General features: G+C 30.8%; 1 protein-coding gene across 1 annotated transcript in view; it reads left to right on the forward strand.

The window, feature by feature from the left end:
- The window catches only part of LOC139512205 (citron rho-interacting kinase-like), a 63,818-nt gene that overhangs the window by 29,738 nt on the left and 18,392 nt on the right, over window positions 1-15,688 (forward strand). The window contains exons 22-35 of the mRNA XM_071299628.1: window positions 329-505; window positions 2,731-2,805; window positions 3,308-3,424; window positions 3,871-3,980; window positions 4,528-4,611; window positions 4,837-4,972; window positions 5,609-5,713; window positions 6,122-6,262; window positions 6,842-6,952; window positions 9,483-9,645; window positions 12,571-12,810; window positions 13,190-13,370; window positions 14,742-14,978; window positions 15,236-15,341. Coding sequence (XP_071155729.1) covers window positions 329-505; window positions 2,731-2,805; window positions 3,308-3,424; window positions 3,871-3,980; window positions 4,528-4,611; window positions 4,837-4,972; window positions 5,609-5,713; window positions 6,122-6,262; window positions 6,842-6,952; window positions 9,483-9,645; window positions 12,571-12,810; window positions 13,190-13,370; window positions 14,742-14,978; window positions 15,236-15,341 — 1,983 coding nt within the window. The remainder of the gene's footprint in view (window positions 1-328; window positions 506-2,730; window positions 2,806-3,307; window positions 3,425-3,870; window positions 3,981-4,527; window positions 4,612-4,836; window positions 4,973-5,608; window positions 5,714-6,121; window positions 6,263-6,841; window positions 6,953-9,482; window positions 9,646-12,570; window positions 12,811-13,189; window positions 13,371-14,741; window positions 14,979-15,235; window positions 15,342-15,688) is intronic.

The raw sequence follows: 15,688 nt of genomic DNA on the forward strand, positions 1-15,688 counted from the left end.
TAACCGTACGGCCTTCAACAATGAGCAAAGCCCATACCGCATAGTCAGCTATAAAAGGCCCTGATAGACATGTTTAATTGAGTAAGTCATTTTCTGGTACACATCTGACCTGTTACTAATGCAATGACTGATAAAACTACATCAGAAATTTTGATGTACTTCTGATTAGTTGGTTATAATCGAAACAGAAGTCGAAATTTGGCTTATCAATGGTATAAAAATGTATCAGATTTTGCTGTAAGAAAAGTCTTTATTGAATCTCTATTTATAGAGTTGTTGCCTATTTACATTAAGCCTCCTGCAAACAAATCAACTCTTACTGTTGTAGGAAAGAAAAAGTCATGAAGAAGCTATCCAGGAGGTGCGGCAGGAACTAGAGGAGTCTAACTTGGCACTGAGTGAAGCTAGGTCATTGTTGGCTGCTACACAGAGACAGGAGAAAAGTATGAGGGAGAGACTGGAATCAGATATTAGAGAATTACAACTTAAACTTCACAAATTAGAGGTAAACTTTGAGACCTTCATGCCATGTTAATTTTTGGGGTATTTTTTGTTTGTTTGAATTTTATCTTTTTGTATTGCATTGTACTATAGATAATATTTATTGTACATTTGTGGTATCCATGGAAGGGACTTTGGAAACAGAATAACCATCCATACATATACAATATGTCAAACTTGCATACATTATATAACTTGTACAGCAAAATATTTCACACCCACCACCCACCAATTGTGGCAAATTCATGTTACCTTCCCAGGTCCTTTGTACATGAATTAACATAACTTTAGTAAATATAAGTTTCCAGAAAAGAAATTGTTTACACGTAGTTCCTTTTTAGCTCACCTGGCCCGAAGGGCCAAGTGAGCTTTTCTCATCACTTGGCGTCCGGCGTCCGTCGTCGTTAACTTTTACAAAAATCTTCTCCTCTGAAACTACTGGGCCAAATTAAACCAAACTTGGCCACAATCATCATTGGGGTATCTAGTTTAAAAAAGGTGTGGCGTGACCTGGCCAACCAATCAAGATGGCCGCCATGGCTAAAAATAGAACATAGGGGTAAAATGCAGTTTTTGGCTTATAACTCAAAAACCAAAGCATTTAGAGCAAATCTGACATGAAGTAAAATTGTTTATCAGGTCAAGATCTATCTGCCCTGAAATTTTCAGATGAATCGGACAACCTGTTGTTGGGTTGCTGCCCCTGAATTGGTAATTTTAAGGAAATTTTGCTGTTTTTTGGTTATTATCTTGAATATTATTATAGATAGAGATAAACTGTAAACAGCAATAATGTTCAGCAAAGTAAGATCTACAAATAAGTCAACATGATTGAAATGGTCAGTTGACCCCTTTAGGAGTTATTGCCCTTTATAGTCAATTTTTAACCATTTTTCGTAAATCTTAGTAATCTTTTACAAAAATCTTCTCCTCTGAAACTACTGGGCCAAATTAAACCAAACTTGGCCACAATCATCATTGGGATATGTAGTTTAAAAAATGTGTGGTGTGACCCGGCCAACCAACCAAGATGGCCGCCACGGCTAAAAATAGAACATAGGGGTAAAATTCAGTTTTTGGCATATAACTCAAAAACCAAAGCATTTAAAGTAAATCTGACATGAAGTAAAATTGTTTATCAGGTCAAGATCTATCTGCCCTGAAATTTTCAGATGAATCGGACAACCCGTTGTTGGGTTGCTGCCCCTGAATTGGTAATTTTAAGGAAATTTTGCTGTTTTTTGGTTATTATCTTGAATATTATTATAGATAGAGATAAACTGTAAACAGCAATAATGTTCAGCAAAGTAAGATCTACAAATAAGTCAACATGACTGAAATGGTCAGTTGACCCCTTTAGGAGTTATTGCCCTTTATAGTCAATTTTTAACCATTTTTCGTAAATCTTAGTAATCTTTTACAAAAATCTTCTCCTCTGAAACTACTGGGCCAAATTAAACCAAACTTGGCCACAATCATCATTGGGATATGTAGTTTAAAAAATGTGTGGCGTGACCCGGCCAACCAACCAAGATGGCCGCCACGGCTAAAAATAGAACATAGGGGTAAAATTCAGTTTTTGGCATATAACTCAAAAACCAAAGCATTTAAAGTAAATCTGACATGAAGTAAAATTGTTTATCAGGTCAAGATCTATCTGCCCTGAAATTTTCAGATGAATCGGACAACCTGTTGTTGGGTTGCTGCCCCTGAATTGGTAATTTTAAGGAAATTTTGCTGTTTTTGGTTATTATCTTAAATATTATTATAGATAGAGATAAACTGTAAACAGCAATAATGTTCAGCAAAGTAAGATTTACAAATAAGTCAACATGACCAAAATGGTCAGTTGACCCCTTTAGGAGTTATTGCCCTTTCTAGTCAATTTTTAACCATTTTTCGTAAATCTTAGTTATCTTTTACAAAAATCTTCTCCTCTGAAACTACTTGGCCAAGTTTATTATAGATAGAGATAATTGTAAGCAGCAAGAATGTTCAATAAAGTGAGATGTACAAACACATCACCATCACTAAAACACAATTTTGTCATGAATCCATCTGCGTCCTTTGTTTAATATTCACATAGACCAAGGTGAGCGACACAGGCTCTTTAGTGCCTCTAGTTTTTTTTATTCTAACACACGTAGCAGGTATTTTATAAGATATTGAAAGTTGTGGATTTTATTAAGATTTTTTTCTTATTTTTTCAATTATATTTTACATTTTTAGACATCAGGCCCAGATAATGATGATGAAGTTAATGTATTGAAGTCTGAGAGAGACAAATTGAATAGACATATTAAGGTAAAATATAGTTACTGTTTATTATAACATCGATCTGTGTAAAATGTAATCATTTATTGCAGTATTTAACAGGCAACCACACAACAAAGTTCATTTCAAGCTATTCCCTTTAGAAGTGATTGTGAGTGGGTTGAAACGGAAGTTTTAGTTTTCGACATGTTATATTGGTCTTTTATGATCTTATAAATGTTCATTTGATGTTCTGTTTGCATAAATTCTCAAAGAATGTATAAAATACTGTGATACCGTATGATTGCCAATGAAATAACTATCCACCAGAGATATAAGGATGAATATGGTTGTTGTTGGGGACTTTTTGAAGGATTCTAATATAGGCACTGTGGATTAACAGCAAATTGAACTTGATTTTGACAATAATATTTAAAAAAAGGGTTAATTTTAATTGACATTGTTTTAAGTGAAAAATCTGTTTTTATCAATCTGAAGTTGCTCTTTTAAAGTGTCAAAATTGGGTTTGTCTCCTATATTTATTAAATTTTAGGAGCAGGATGAAAAAATGAGTAAACTCCAGAGAGAGAAAAGCTCAGCCTTTATGGAAAAACAGACATTAAAAGATAGTTTACAGCAAAAGGAACATCAGTTGGAACTTGAAATCACGGTATGTTGTGTAAAGGAGCTTTCAAGGATTTTGGGAGTAGAAATGTATATGTATTTTAAATTCAGAAATTATTACAACGATTTTATTGATGTGAAAATGTGCCAATATGTGCCAATATCAGGTTTGCAATAATAAAAACAAGCATTTATATTTGCATTTGTGATTTGTGCTGAAATATAAAACTTTTTATTGAAGGATTTTGATGAATAAAATCCTTAACTTTGATGGTTTCTGAAATGTAAATTTACCTATTTTATAAGGCATATCGCAGATGAATGCAGAGGGTTGGAAGGTTTTTAAGAAAATGTAGAGGTGGTTTATTTTAAAAGCAATATCTTATTGAAATGATAGGCAGGTTTGGCATGTTTAAAGGGTGCCTCCATGTATATACACCTTTCTGTGTAATTGTTTCTCTGGTAATTAATAAAACACTTGATTTTTAACAGAAAGCAGAAAAACTACAGCTGATATGTGGAGAACTTGAAGAGCAAATACAAGATTTAGAAGCCATTAATACAGAAAATGAGGAAAGACATGTGGAATGGGATAATATCAAGTAAGAAAAATGTTTTATCATAAACAGTATTTGATTTCTGATACAAATTTCAGGTTCTATGGATTCATAATTGTTTGTGGATTTCCTTGATAAAGATTAACCACAAATTCAAATGTTCAATGAATTTAAAAATTTCTATTTGCTTGTATGCAGCCAAAACCACAAAATCAAATCTCTACTCAAATTAGTACCCATGAAAATAATTGAAATCACAGTAATAAATGAAGCTGATGTTATAAATAAGCAGTTAAGTCTAGTTGGAATGTGGTCATTAAATCTTATGACTATAATCTCTGCACATTAATAAACTCTTGCTTCAACTATCTTAGGGATCTGTAGGTGACCTGTTGCTTTGCAAATATTCTGCCAATAACCAAAATATGCCATTCTTGCCATTGGCATTCAAAATTTTCCCTCCTCCATCCTTGTCAAACCACTTTGCAGAATCTACTTTGATATATTTTTAATTTGTTCTCATTCTATTCATATCCATATTCTGATTTCTCTCATTTTGTGAATACTTTTAATGTTTTAATTGTCTTTTTAGGAAAACATTTGAGACAGCTGTTGATGAAAGAGAAGATGAAATTGAAGGAACGACCCAGAAAATTCATGCCTTAGAACAAGCAAAGTGAGTTGATTTTGTGTATCTTCACATGTAAACAACATGATAAACAAATATTTTATTCAACAAGTAGTAAAGAAATATATAATGACGTAATAAGAATGAATGAAAGAAGATTTGGAGTATACATCAATAAGATAGCAAACCAAGGCTGTTATAAGCACATTAATTATACTTTACCGGTACCAGTATAATATCGTTATATAAGTTATTATTATTTTGATATTGTAGGCAATCTGCTAGTCAGAAAATGCACAAAATGAAAGAGCAGGTACAACAGTCAAAGGCTTTACATAAAGCTGAAGTTGAAGAGTTAAATCACAAAGTGTGGGAGGCCAACAGAGCAGCACAAAAATATAATATAGAGGTGAGTTCTTTCAGGGGTTTGCTTTCTTGAAGATATAATCAGTATGAACTTTAAACGTAATTAACTCTTACCTGGCTGCAAAGGATTTAAAGAAAAATTTGAATACATGTGTTATTATAACAAAATTTTAGTCCTTTCACCACGAAATAATGACTATAAAAAATTAAAATAATTCTTAATAATAGAGAGCAAAAGATGTGTATGTACAACTTTTTTGCAATAAAAAATCAAGTTGAATTACAACATTTTATATTGGTAGCTTGTTCAAGTTCATCAAATGTTTGTCACTTTACATTTACATCAATCAATGAGGTATTATCCTTATGTTCATGTCATAGTTCATGTCATGATTAGGAACTTTACGTTTTGAATTTTCCTCTGAGTTCAGTATTTTTGTGATTTTAATTTTTAAAAGATAAGACAAGTTCAATTGACATAGGATTTGTAATCATTTGTAGATTACTTATATAATCATGAGTTAACATATTAAACAAAACCTTAATTTTTTTAATTTTTTGTTTGCATAATTTGTTAAAACCATAAAATCTTGGAATTCATGCAAATTGGTATGCACAAAATGAATAGATGGATAGTATAAAACAAAATCACTTACATAATAAAACAAACTTATCATAGATTGGTCAGTTACGTGAACAGCTACAGAAAAGGGAAATGTCATCAGACAATTACAAACGTTTGATGGAAGTGGAAGCAGACGACAAAAGGACATTGAAAGAAGAGGTAAATAGATGTAAAATATATATAGTACTGTAGTACAGTCATTTAGGAAAAGATCAAGTAGAAAGTTATCTTTTTATGCTAGTTGTGTACACTTCCTTCTTTAATATTCATTTTTTTTTAATATCACTGAGGATCAAAGCTTAAATGAAGGGAAACACTTTTAATATTAATAAAACATTAGTAATTGAAAAGTGAAGTTATCAAAACTGATTCTACTTCAGAATAAATTTTATTTTAGTTGCCATTTGATTTTTGGTATGCACATTTTCATATCAGCTTTATATGTTCGTTCAAACAACTTATAAAATGGAAAAACTCTGTCATATGAACATCATCAACATATTTAAATTATATAGAATTACGTGTTATAATGATCAATTACAATAAAGGCATATTTTTTTCCACCAGATATCCCAGTTGATAACAGAAAATCAAGAATTAAGGAAGAAAAGCCTGAAGCTTAAACATGGACTTGAAGATGCTATGGACAAATTTGAAATGATATTTGGAGAGAAAGTAGATCTGGAAAATTTTGCAGAGGCATTACAGGTATATTTATAGAATTATCTTTTATAAAAACAGAACCATCCTGCAAGTTATTTACTGATTCTTTTTTTGTAATGTCTTTTCACCTTTTCAGCATTTTTTTTATAGGACATATTGCTCAGTCAATAATGTTAATTTTGTGAAAAGGACTTTAATAGTACGGGGTTATTCAAAAGTCTTTTCAGGGTTAAAATTTCCAAGTTAGTGCACTGTTTTGGGGAGTCCATTATGAATAATTTTCCTTAAAAGGCATTTATTTCATTAATTTCAGTCAATATATCCATTAGTAGAGCGTTAACTTTTTAATGATTCCACATTTCTATGATAGTGCAGTATTGTGTAATTTAAGGTCAAATCTTTCCTGAACAGTTTAGTTGAAATGGTATTTTCAGGGTTTACATTCCCAGAACAGTTAAGTAATTGAAGGATGAACATTTCCTTTTACGGCACTTGTACTTTCAGATGATAAGCTCCTAAAATTTACATACATTCCTTATTACATTGGAAACAATTTCATGATTATATTGTGCATTTTGTGTTCTTGCTTTCCCTTTAGTATGTGGTATATATTTGTTGTTTCAGGGACTACATTTCTTAGATAAATACAGATTTGAAAGTACCTTAAATCAACAAATGAAGTTAATAGATTATCTGCAGGAATTATATAAAGAAAATAATGGCAAAAAGAAGAAGGTTTGTCATTTATATCACTAACAGTCACTGTACATTCACAATTATTGCAAGGTTTTTATTAATGTGAATAGTGCAACAGGATGAATTTACAGTGTATATTTTGAATAGTGTTGATTAAAGATCAATTTATAGATTATTAGCAACGATTTCTGGATACAATATTTGATAAGTAAAGCTGTTTTTGAATTATTGAATGCAATTACAACTTCTTTTAGGAAGAACCCTCTTGCTACTGCAATTTTGTAATTGAAAAAAGAAAGGCTCCAAAAAAATGTCATTTGATAAAAAAAAATGTCTAGTACAGATGAATATATTGTATCAACAACAAAAGTAACTTTTCCAATGTAAAAGGCAAAAGGTAAATAGTTGAACTTTATTATAATTGAACTTAAATGAATATTGTTATTCTTATTATAGAATGATGTAAGTATGACATTATAATCAGAAATTTTATACAGCTTGCATATTCATAGCTATTTTGTATAGACAGAGCCTAGAGTAAATACTAATTTAATTGGCCATATCATGTTAAAGTTTTGGTGTGAGGTAGTTCATCATGAAGTTATAGTTACATCAACTTGAAACAGTTCACTTGAAAGAAGACATTAATTAGAGATGATGTGATCATTTTTATATAAATATAGGCAAAAATAGGGTTTTGACCAAGATTTCAGTTAGGGAAATGCAATAGTGTAAGCAGGGCATGTTGTCCAATGAACAAACACTTAGTACACAGTTCATTCCCTATTCTTAATACATCATTTCATCCAATTTTTTTACTCTCAGCACCCCTGGTGAAAGTTAATAAAACTTAATTTAGACAAAAGCGTACAACACAGCTGAGCTTATTTGCGCTTCTTCCAAAAGCTTTTATTCCTATCAAAGGTCTAGTTTTCTCCAGGTATTCCAGCTTCCTCCACCAAAAAAAACTGGCTGCTACGAAATAGCCCAAGAGTGGTGCTTGAAAGTGGCGTTAAAACACCAACAATCAATAAATCAATTAATCAAATGCTTTTCCGTCTGTCAGCAAAATATCTGAAACTTAGATATGTATAGTACAGTACAGATGTTCGTTTACATATTTATGTATTTGAATATGAAAGGTTTTTTTTATCAACAGAACACAAATATATACAAACAGAACTTTTTTTGTATTATAGCGAACCCTATTATAGTTTTCCATAGATTCACCTGCAAGTTACCTGTCGATTTAAACTTTTGGCAGTTCTATTGTCCCATCTAACAAATACAACAGGTATTGTTCTCTGTATAGTTTATTTACTAGGACCTTTAAATTTCTTCTAGGAGAAATATATCACGAATGATTAATTTACCTGAACAAAAAATTGAACTGTCAATGATAGTTTAAACATATTTTATTGTTCAAAACAAATGGATTAGACACAAGTTTTTCAACTTAGTTCTGTCTTCTCCATACTGTCAATGATGAAAAAATACTTATACCAATACTAAGAAAGGACTCACAAAACTGCATGTGGTGTTGTATTTATTCAATACTAAAAACTCGTTTTTAATGTGTTCAATATAAATACTGATTTAAAAATTAAAAATTGATTTCTGATCAAATATTTAATATTTTTGTGTGTTTGATAAATAAAAATTTGAATATTATTATTTTTAAATTAAGGTCGTCATAAATATAGTCTCTAAATGAACAACAACAAAAACATGCAAATTCATTGGAAAATACTAAAAAATGTGTCTAAAATAAACTTTTTATTATTAAATCAGATTTTATATTGAACAGATTGAAAATATATTAATGATATATATTGAATAAATACAATATTGCATACAGTTTATGTGAGTTTATAGAAGTATTTCAATAAAAAAAAACATAATTTTTTGGTCAGGTAAATTAATCAATGAGTGATATATTTCTCCTAGAAGAAATTTAAAGGTCCTAGTGAATGAACTATACAGAGAACAATACCTGTTGTTTTTGTAAGATTGGACAATAGAACTTACAAAAGTTTAAATCGACAGGTAACTTTCAGGTGAATCTATGAAAAACTATCATAGGGTTCGCAATAACAATCAAGTTAAAAATGCAGATTTTATATAACTAGACAAAAATATTTAAATCATAAGTAAAACGATGTACATTATATGGAAGTGGTTCAAGCATGTGAGGTATAGGATGTGGTCAGCCTTTTATGTAGAGGTTTTTGTCGAATAAATGTTCATTGCTTTAGTTTGATTTACATTTTTACAAAAATAGAAGACTCAATGAAATTACAATCTCCAAATCAGTAATAACTCCATAAATACCATTCAAGGACAAAATCAATATTTAAGAGAAAACCCAGAAAATTTTATCACCCTTTAATGTATTTTAACTACAGTCATGTGGCAGTTGAATAAAAACAAGGTATATGATTATGAATTAAAGGAATTGTTTGAAAAAAAGTAATTTGATTAAAAAAATCCAGATAAATATATTGTCATTAACAGCTAAAATTACTTTTTAGTTATTTAATTAACTTTTTTTTTCATATATTTTCCTCAGACTGGTAAATTATTTGGAAATAAAGGCAAAGACACTATTAGTCCAGTGATGAATGTATGTGGAGATCTACAGGCTGCTCTTGATCAGGAGAGGAAGAAAAATGCACGACTTCAGGAACAGAATGAAAGACTTAGACAAGAAAATTATTCACAAGCACAAGATTGTAAGCATTGTTACAATAGCTGTATTGTTTTATTTTCGCATGTGTTACACTTTAGATTTTTGTTTTTTTATTCCTTCTTTGATGTTGTTTAGAAAAAAGTTGCAAGAATGATTGTATTATAAATGGTACTTCAGGTTTATAGTGTATTTAAAGATTAAATCAAGGGCAGATAATTATATAGAATTTGATAGGACAATATGGGTTGTTTTTTTTTTTGAATTTTAAGCAGATGAGGTCTATGACCTCCAGATTTTATATTGAAATTTAAAAGTCCATGGACCCAGTTGTCATACAGAAGTTAAAGACAAATCTGTTGTCTTACATTTAGACACCCCAGCTACCTTAAATTGAAAGCAAGATAAAAAGAGAGATCAAATTTTCAGTTTTCATGAAGACGATTACATATCATCTTGAAAATTAAGCTTTAAATGTGAAATAGTGCAAGTGTCGATGAATTATGATATCAATATTATTTTTGCAATTGACAATTGACCACTTGTATGAAATTTGTAAATATAAACATAGTTTCGGGTGTATTAAGGATATATGATCTCTTATAGGTAAATGTTACAAGGTTATTTCAAGTAAGAAAGTTTTCATTGTTTGTGTTAATATTAGTATTTTAAAAAAAGGTAAATTTGAGATAAGTGTTAAAAGAATAGCACATTTTCTGGGGTTTGAAGGTTTCTATTGGGAGCACAATTTTAGGTTGTTTGAAAGGTGTTTTCACTAAAAACTTATCACCTAAGATAAGCTTAAAAGTTGTGAGGAGGAAAATTGAAAACTATTGGGTTGAATGAAAATTGATTCAAGTTGCTGTGAGCTGATTGTGGCTTGTTTAGAAATGCAATTGTTCATATATTTATAGAATGTATAGAGCCACAAAGATAACGGTGTTCTGTCAAGACAATTTTAGCCTTGTGATGGCAGCACTGTTGTATTGTACTACAATGTTTTCAATTTCTTTTTAATCTTCTGCACAGTCTATACATTTTGATTAGTTGATCATCTGAGCTTGGAATATGTGATTTGTATATATTTTGTAAAGTTTTTGAAATAAATGATATTTTAACTGTCTGTAGCACCAAGTAAGTATAACATATTATAATCCAGAGTTTTTGATCTGTGTGAAACTGCTTTTGGTAATGGATGCATAAAAAGCTATCAGACATAAAGTGGATTCATTTTATTTGTGGAATACTAATTTTTGTGGATTTTGATGGTAAAAGTAAACCACTAGCTAAAAGTTAAACGAATTGCAAATTTTTCATAGGCTTGTATGAAGACCTTGTCAAATCCTTAAAAGATTGTAAATTTTCCAACAAAATTGGTATCCACAAAAATAAATCAATCCACAGTACCCTATTATTCCATTTATTGTACTTAAATCAATAGAATATAGTAGTAATTTAATATAACAATATGAATTCTTAACAAACATTATATCATTTCAACAATCAGGTTTTGGTTTAAAGATATTCCCAATCCACCTTTAATAAAGTTTGAATTTATTAAATTATTAAGTCCATTAACTACCATAAAGCCCCCAATACCATGACTTATTGAATAAAATGGTTTTGAAATGACTTGAATAAAATCATAAAGAAATGGGGAAAGTAATCTATCAGGTCAATTAAATTTTTGGAAGCCCTTGATATAAATGATATTTTATCCACATGAGATAGTGAATTTTTCCAACTTCTAAATTAAGGCTTGCAGTGCTTTTTAAATTAGAAAATTTGGCAATCAAGATTGGATAGATACTGTAGTTAACATGGTAAAGTGGTAGATTCGGTTTCTCTCTAATGATTTAATGGAAAATGCGGATTGCAATGTTCCAAATATATATGGAGGGAAATTACATGAGGCAAACTTATTGACTTTTGATATTTTAAAATATATCAAAGTGGTCAGAACCAGTTTAAATGTATATAGAATTAGATTGAATTTATTTCTATGGAGCGATATATATAATACATTGTGACAAGATGGATGGATTTGGGAATTGTTATTTGGGGGAAACATAATGGAAAGGGGATTATTTTCAAATAATCATTATAATGATACCTATTAAGTTTATATGCAATAACTATACTATACTAGACTAATGGATAGCATCAATCTATTTTGTATTTGCATAGGCCAAATTATTTCAACTTTATAGTTCAAGTTTTCATTAAAATTGTGGTTTTCACATTGACAAGATATGTTTGTAACAGATATACATGGTTCTACTTACTTTTTATGCCCCACCTTATGCCCACCTACGATAGTAGTGGGGCATTATGTTTTCTGGTCTGTGCGTCCTTCCGTCTGTCCGTCCGTTCGTCCCACTTCAGGTTAAAGTTTTTGGTCAAGGTAGTTTTTGATGAAGCTGAAGTCCAATCAACTTGAAACTTAGAACATATGTTCCTTATGATATGATCTTTCTCATTTTAAAACCAAATTAGACTTTTGACCCCATTTTCATGGTCCACTGAACATAGAAATTAAAAGTGTGAGTTTCAGGTTCAAGTTTTTGGTCAAGGTAGTTTTCAATGAAGTTAAAGTCCAATCAACTTGAAACTTAGTACACATGTTCCCTTTTGGTTGATCTTTTTACTTTTAAGGCCAAATTCCATTTTCACCCAATTTCACGGTCCATTGAACATGGGAAATAATAATGTGAGTGGGGCATCCGTGTACTTTGGACACATTTTTGTTAATTCAAGAATCAGTGGTATAATGTAATAAAGCATGTTTGACATCTTTAGTTTGAATATTTCAACATATAAAATTAAGTGAACAGGACTTGATTATATTTTGAAGTTATCTGTAACATTAGATTTTGGTAAAACTATGAATATTGTATTGTATAAAGATTTTCTGAATGATTGTTGAAACTTAAATGAATTAATGTTATGAATAATTCTAATTATTTTACAGTATTACGATTAAAAGGACCTTTAACGGACACCATCACCCCTGAAGTGAAGAAAGCAGTGAACCTTGGACTTCTTACACCAAGTGTCAAAAGAGCTGCCACCATGAATTACAACTCGACACATCAGAGAATGCATCATAAGATTCCACATAGATTTGTTACAGGGTTAAACTCTAGAGCCACAAAGTGTGGGGTGTGTTTAGGGAGCGTTCCATTTGTCAAGCAGGCATCTAAGTGTCAAGGTAGGGAAATTAAATTTACCTAGTGAGCTCATGTGACTATCGCAAGTCCGGACAAAATAAGACAGAAATGTGAACAACAAAACGTTTTATTGACTTTTCATTATTTTAAATTTGTTTTGTATATTTTTGATAATAGCACATTTGACTATTTGAGATAGAAGAAAAATCAGTTAAACAAGTATTTAAGGGCTGCCAATTCAACAAAGGTCAACATGTTTGTATTTTGATAAGAAAATGGAATGTCAGAAATAAAGTTGTATGGAAATAACTGTAGGAGAATGAGTCGACTCTCACCACACTTTGATAATGACAAGATTGAACTTTTGGGAGATATGACGTTGTACATGCTTCACCAATGTATTATGAATAATTTTTTCAGAATGTGGCATGATATGCCATCCTAAATGTGTGTCATCTGCTAAAGATAATTGTGGCATGCCAACAGAGTATATCCAACAATTCTCAAGCATTATGGGTCAGGTAGAACAGTCTAGTCACAGGTATTCACCAATAGTTTCTGATGTCCCTATCAAAATGGAAGGATGGCTCAAAGTTCCAAGGTAAACTTATTTATATGTATATTTGTGAATAATTTTTTTATTTAAAAAAAAGATATGTATTGACTCAAAGCAAGAAAAAACATGGTGCATTGTGTTTTAGGGCCATTTGTTTAAGGTCTGTGATATATTAGACATGACATCATGTAAACATATAATTTTCATATCTGCTTGATTTTATAACTATATGGCAAAAACAGTACATTAGTAATTCATTATTTATAATATTTCATTTCTATTTAGATTGTACATACACTTTATAATAAAATATGCTGAAACATTATATATATATTTATCCTGCAATTGGGCGTTTTACTACACAAATACAGCCCTACCGATATCACTGTATCTGTATACTATACATGTATCGCTGTAAAGTTCTGCCCACTGCCGGACTACGTTTGTGTATTGCTGTTGACTATTGTTGTATGAACCTGCGTGACCTCAGAATTTGTATTTCAGTCGCATGCCAATGACGTATTGTTTGACCTTATGCGAACTAACGATTACTTTTACATGTTCTGTTCGTTTTCAAACATTTCTTTCGAACAATAAGAATTAAACCAATTTTCTGATAATAGACAAATATGAACAGCAGTATGTTCTTCCATGACAATAGTCGATTTCAAAATTTGAATGTGTACATGTGTAACCAAATCAATCATGTCAATTTCGGCATGCATGTTAAGTGAACGTCAAGTTCAGTTTAAAATTCTGAAGCATAGGACAACTCGTACACTTTTGTTTCAAATTGGATAATGTTTTGTTATTTGCTTTTACATTTGTACTGTCGAAATTAGTTGTTCACCTTGAGTGATGTATTATTGTTGACCATTCAAGATTCTTTTTTGCGAACCAGTCTGTAGCTGAATGTGTGATGTTAATATTAATATGTTGGCCTTAAGGGATTTTAAATCGAATATAAATGCAAAAAATGAGAGTTTTTGTGTCTTTTAAAGCACAAACAACATACAGATTTGATTGCAGGATAAAGAGAATAACTGTTTAGTGTCTTTAAATATCAGCTGTATTTGTACTCGGCACGAAACAGGAGTAATAGATAGCTAAAGCTAGCATTACACCTGTTTCTTCGCCTAGTACAAATATAGCTGATATTTAAATACACTTATCAGTTATTGTCTATATATTTACTATGGCAATATTAAAAAAAGAGCTGAAAAGATGCACATGTTACAAAATTAGAGGGTAATATGAAATATTTTCCATGTCACATAGGATAGTCTCTACCAATCAAATATTAATATAGCTATCAATATTTACCTTATACAGTGAAATGATATATAGTGTTCAATATTAGTTAGAACTTAATTTATCTTTATTAATTTACATATGTGCTTTTATTTTTTTTAACAGAACAGAGAAACAAGGCTGGGAGAGACGATGGGCTTCACTAGAAAACAATATATTGTTATTATTTGTGTATGAATCTGATGCTAGTCCTATTGACACTTTTGATCTTGGTCCACCAAATACAGATGTTACAGTTCATAGTGCAATCAGTACGGCTGAGCTGCCTAACACAACAAACACTGACCTTGCTCATGTCATGAAACTAGAACAACAACCACTCACAACCTGCTGGCCAGGAAGGTAAAATTTTGAGGTCCATGACCTGTCTTTCTTGGAGCTTTACTTTCTACTTTTTTCAAGATCTTTGCTTTTAAGGAGATCTTTTTACTTGGATATTTGAAAGTCCAGGGAACATTTTTTTTTTAAGCAAATTTGAACCCCTATAAAATAATTTTGGCTCATTGGAATTAATGGCAGGACAAGAAAAAGTATGAACCAAATTTGTGTAAACAACTATTCCTACAGCCTTCAACCCAGTCTTTATAATCTATTTTCAGAGTGTTGTATCTGATGGCTAGTAATTTCTCAGATAAGCAGAAATGGGTAGCATGTTTAGAGGCTGCTGTCAAAAGTATACAAAGAAAAGACACCATTGTCAGAACGGTAAGTCCATAAATATTACAAAGTTTTACTTTGAGAGTTCACAGGTAAAAGTAGATCCCTCTTATGTTTTGTAGATGTTGTTTCTGTATAATATGGGTTTCGAAATATTTTCTAATTCAGCATTATTGATCAAGAAATTATTTTTCATGGTAATGCTATTTCATGGTACATCATTTTAGGCAAAATTGATTTTGGAGTTGCCTGTATTCTGTTTCTTATTGCTTAAGATTTTACATTCTGTCAATAGGAAAATGATAGTGAAACTGATATTCTAGATTACTCAAGTCCGATGTTATCTTTGATGTTCACCCTCTTCAATGTACACCAAGATTTGATATTCTGTCAGT

This window comes from Mytilus edulis, chromosome 2 (assembly GCF_963676685.1).
Source record: "Mytilus edulis chromosome 2, xbMytEdul2.2, whole genome shotgun sequence".
Taxonomy (NCBI): domain Eukaryota; kingdom Metazoa; phylum Mollusca; class Bivalvia; order Mytilida; family Mytilidae; genus Mytilus; species Mytilus edulis.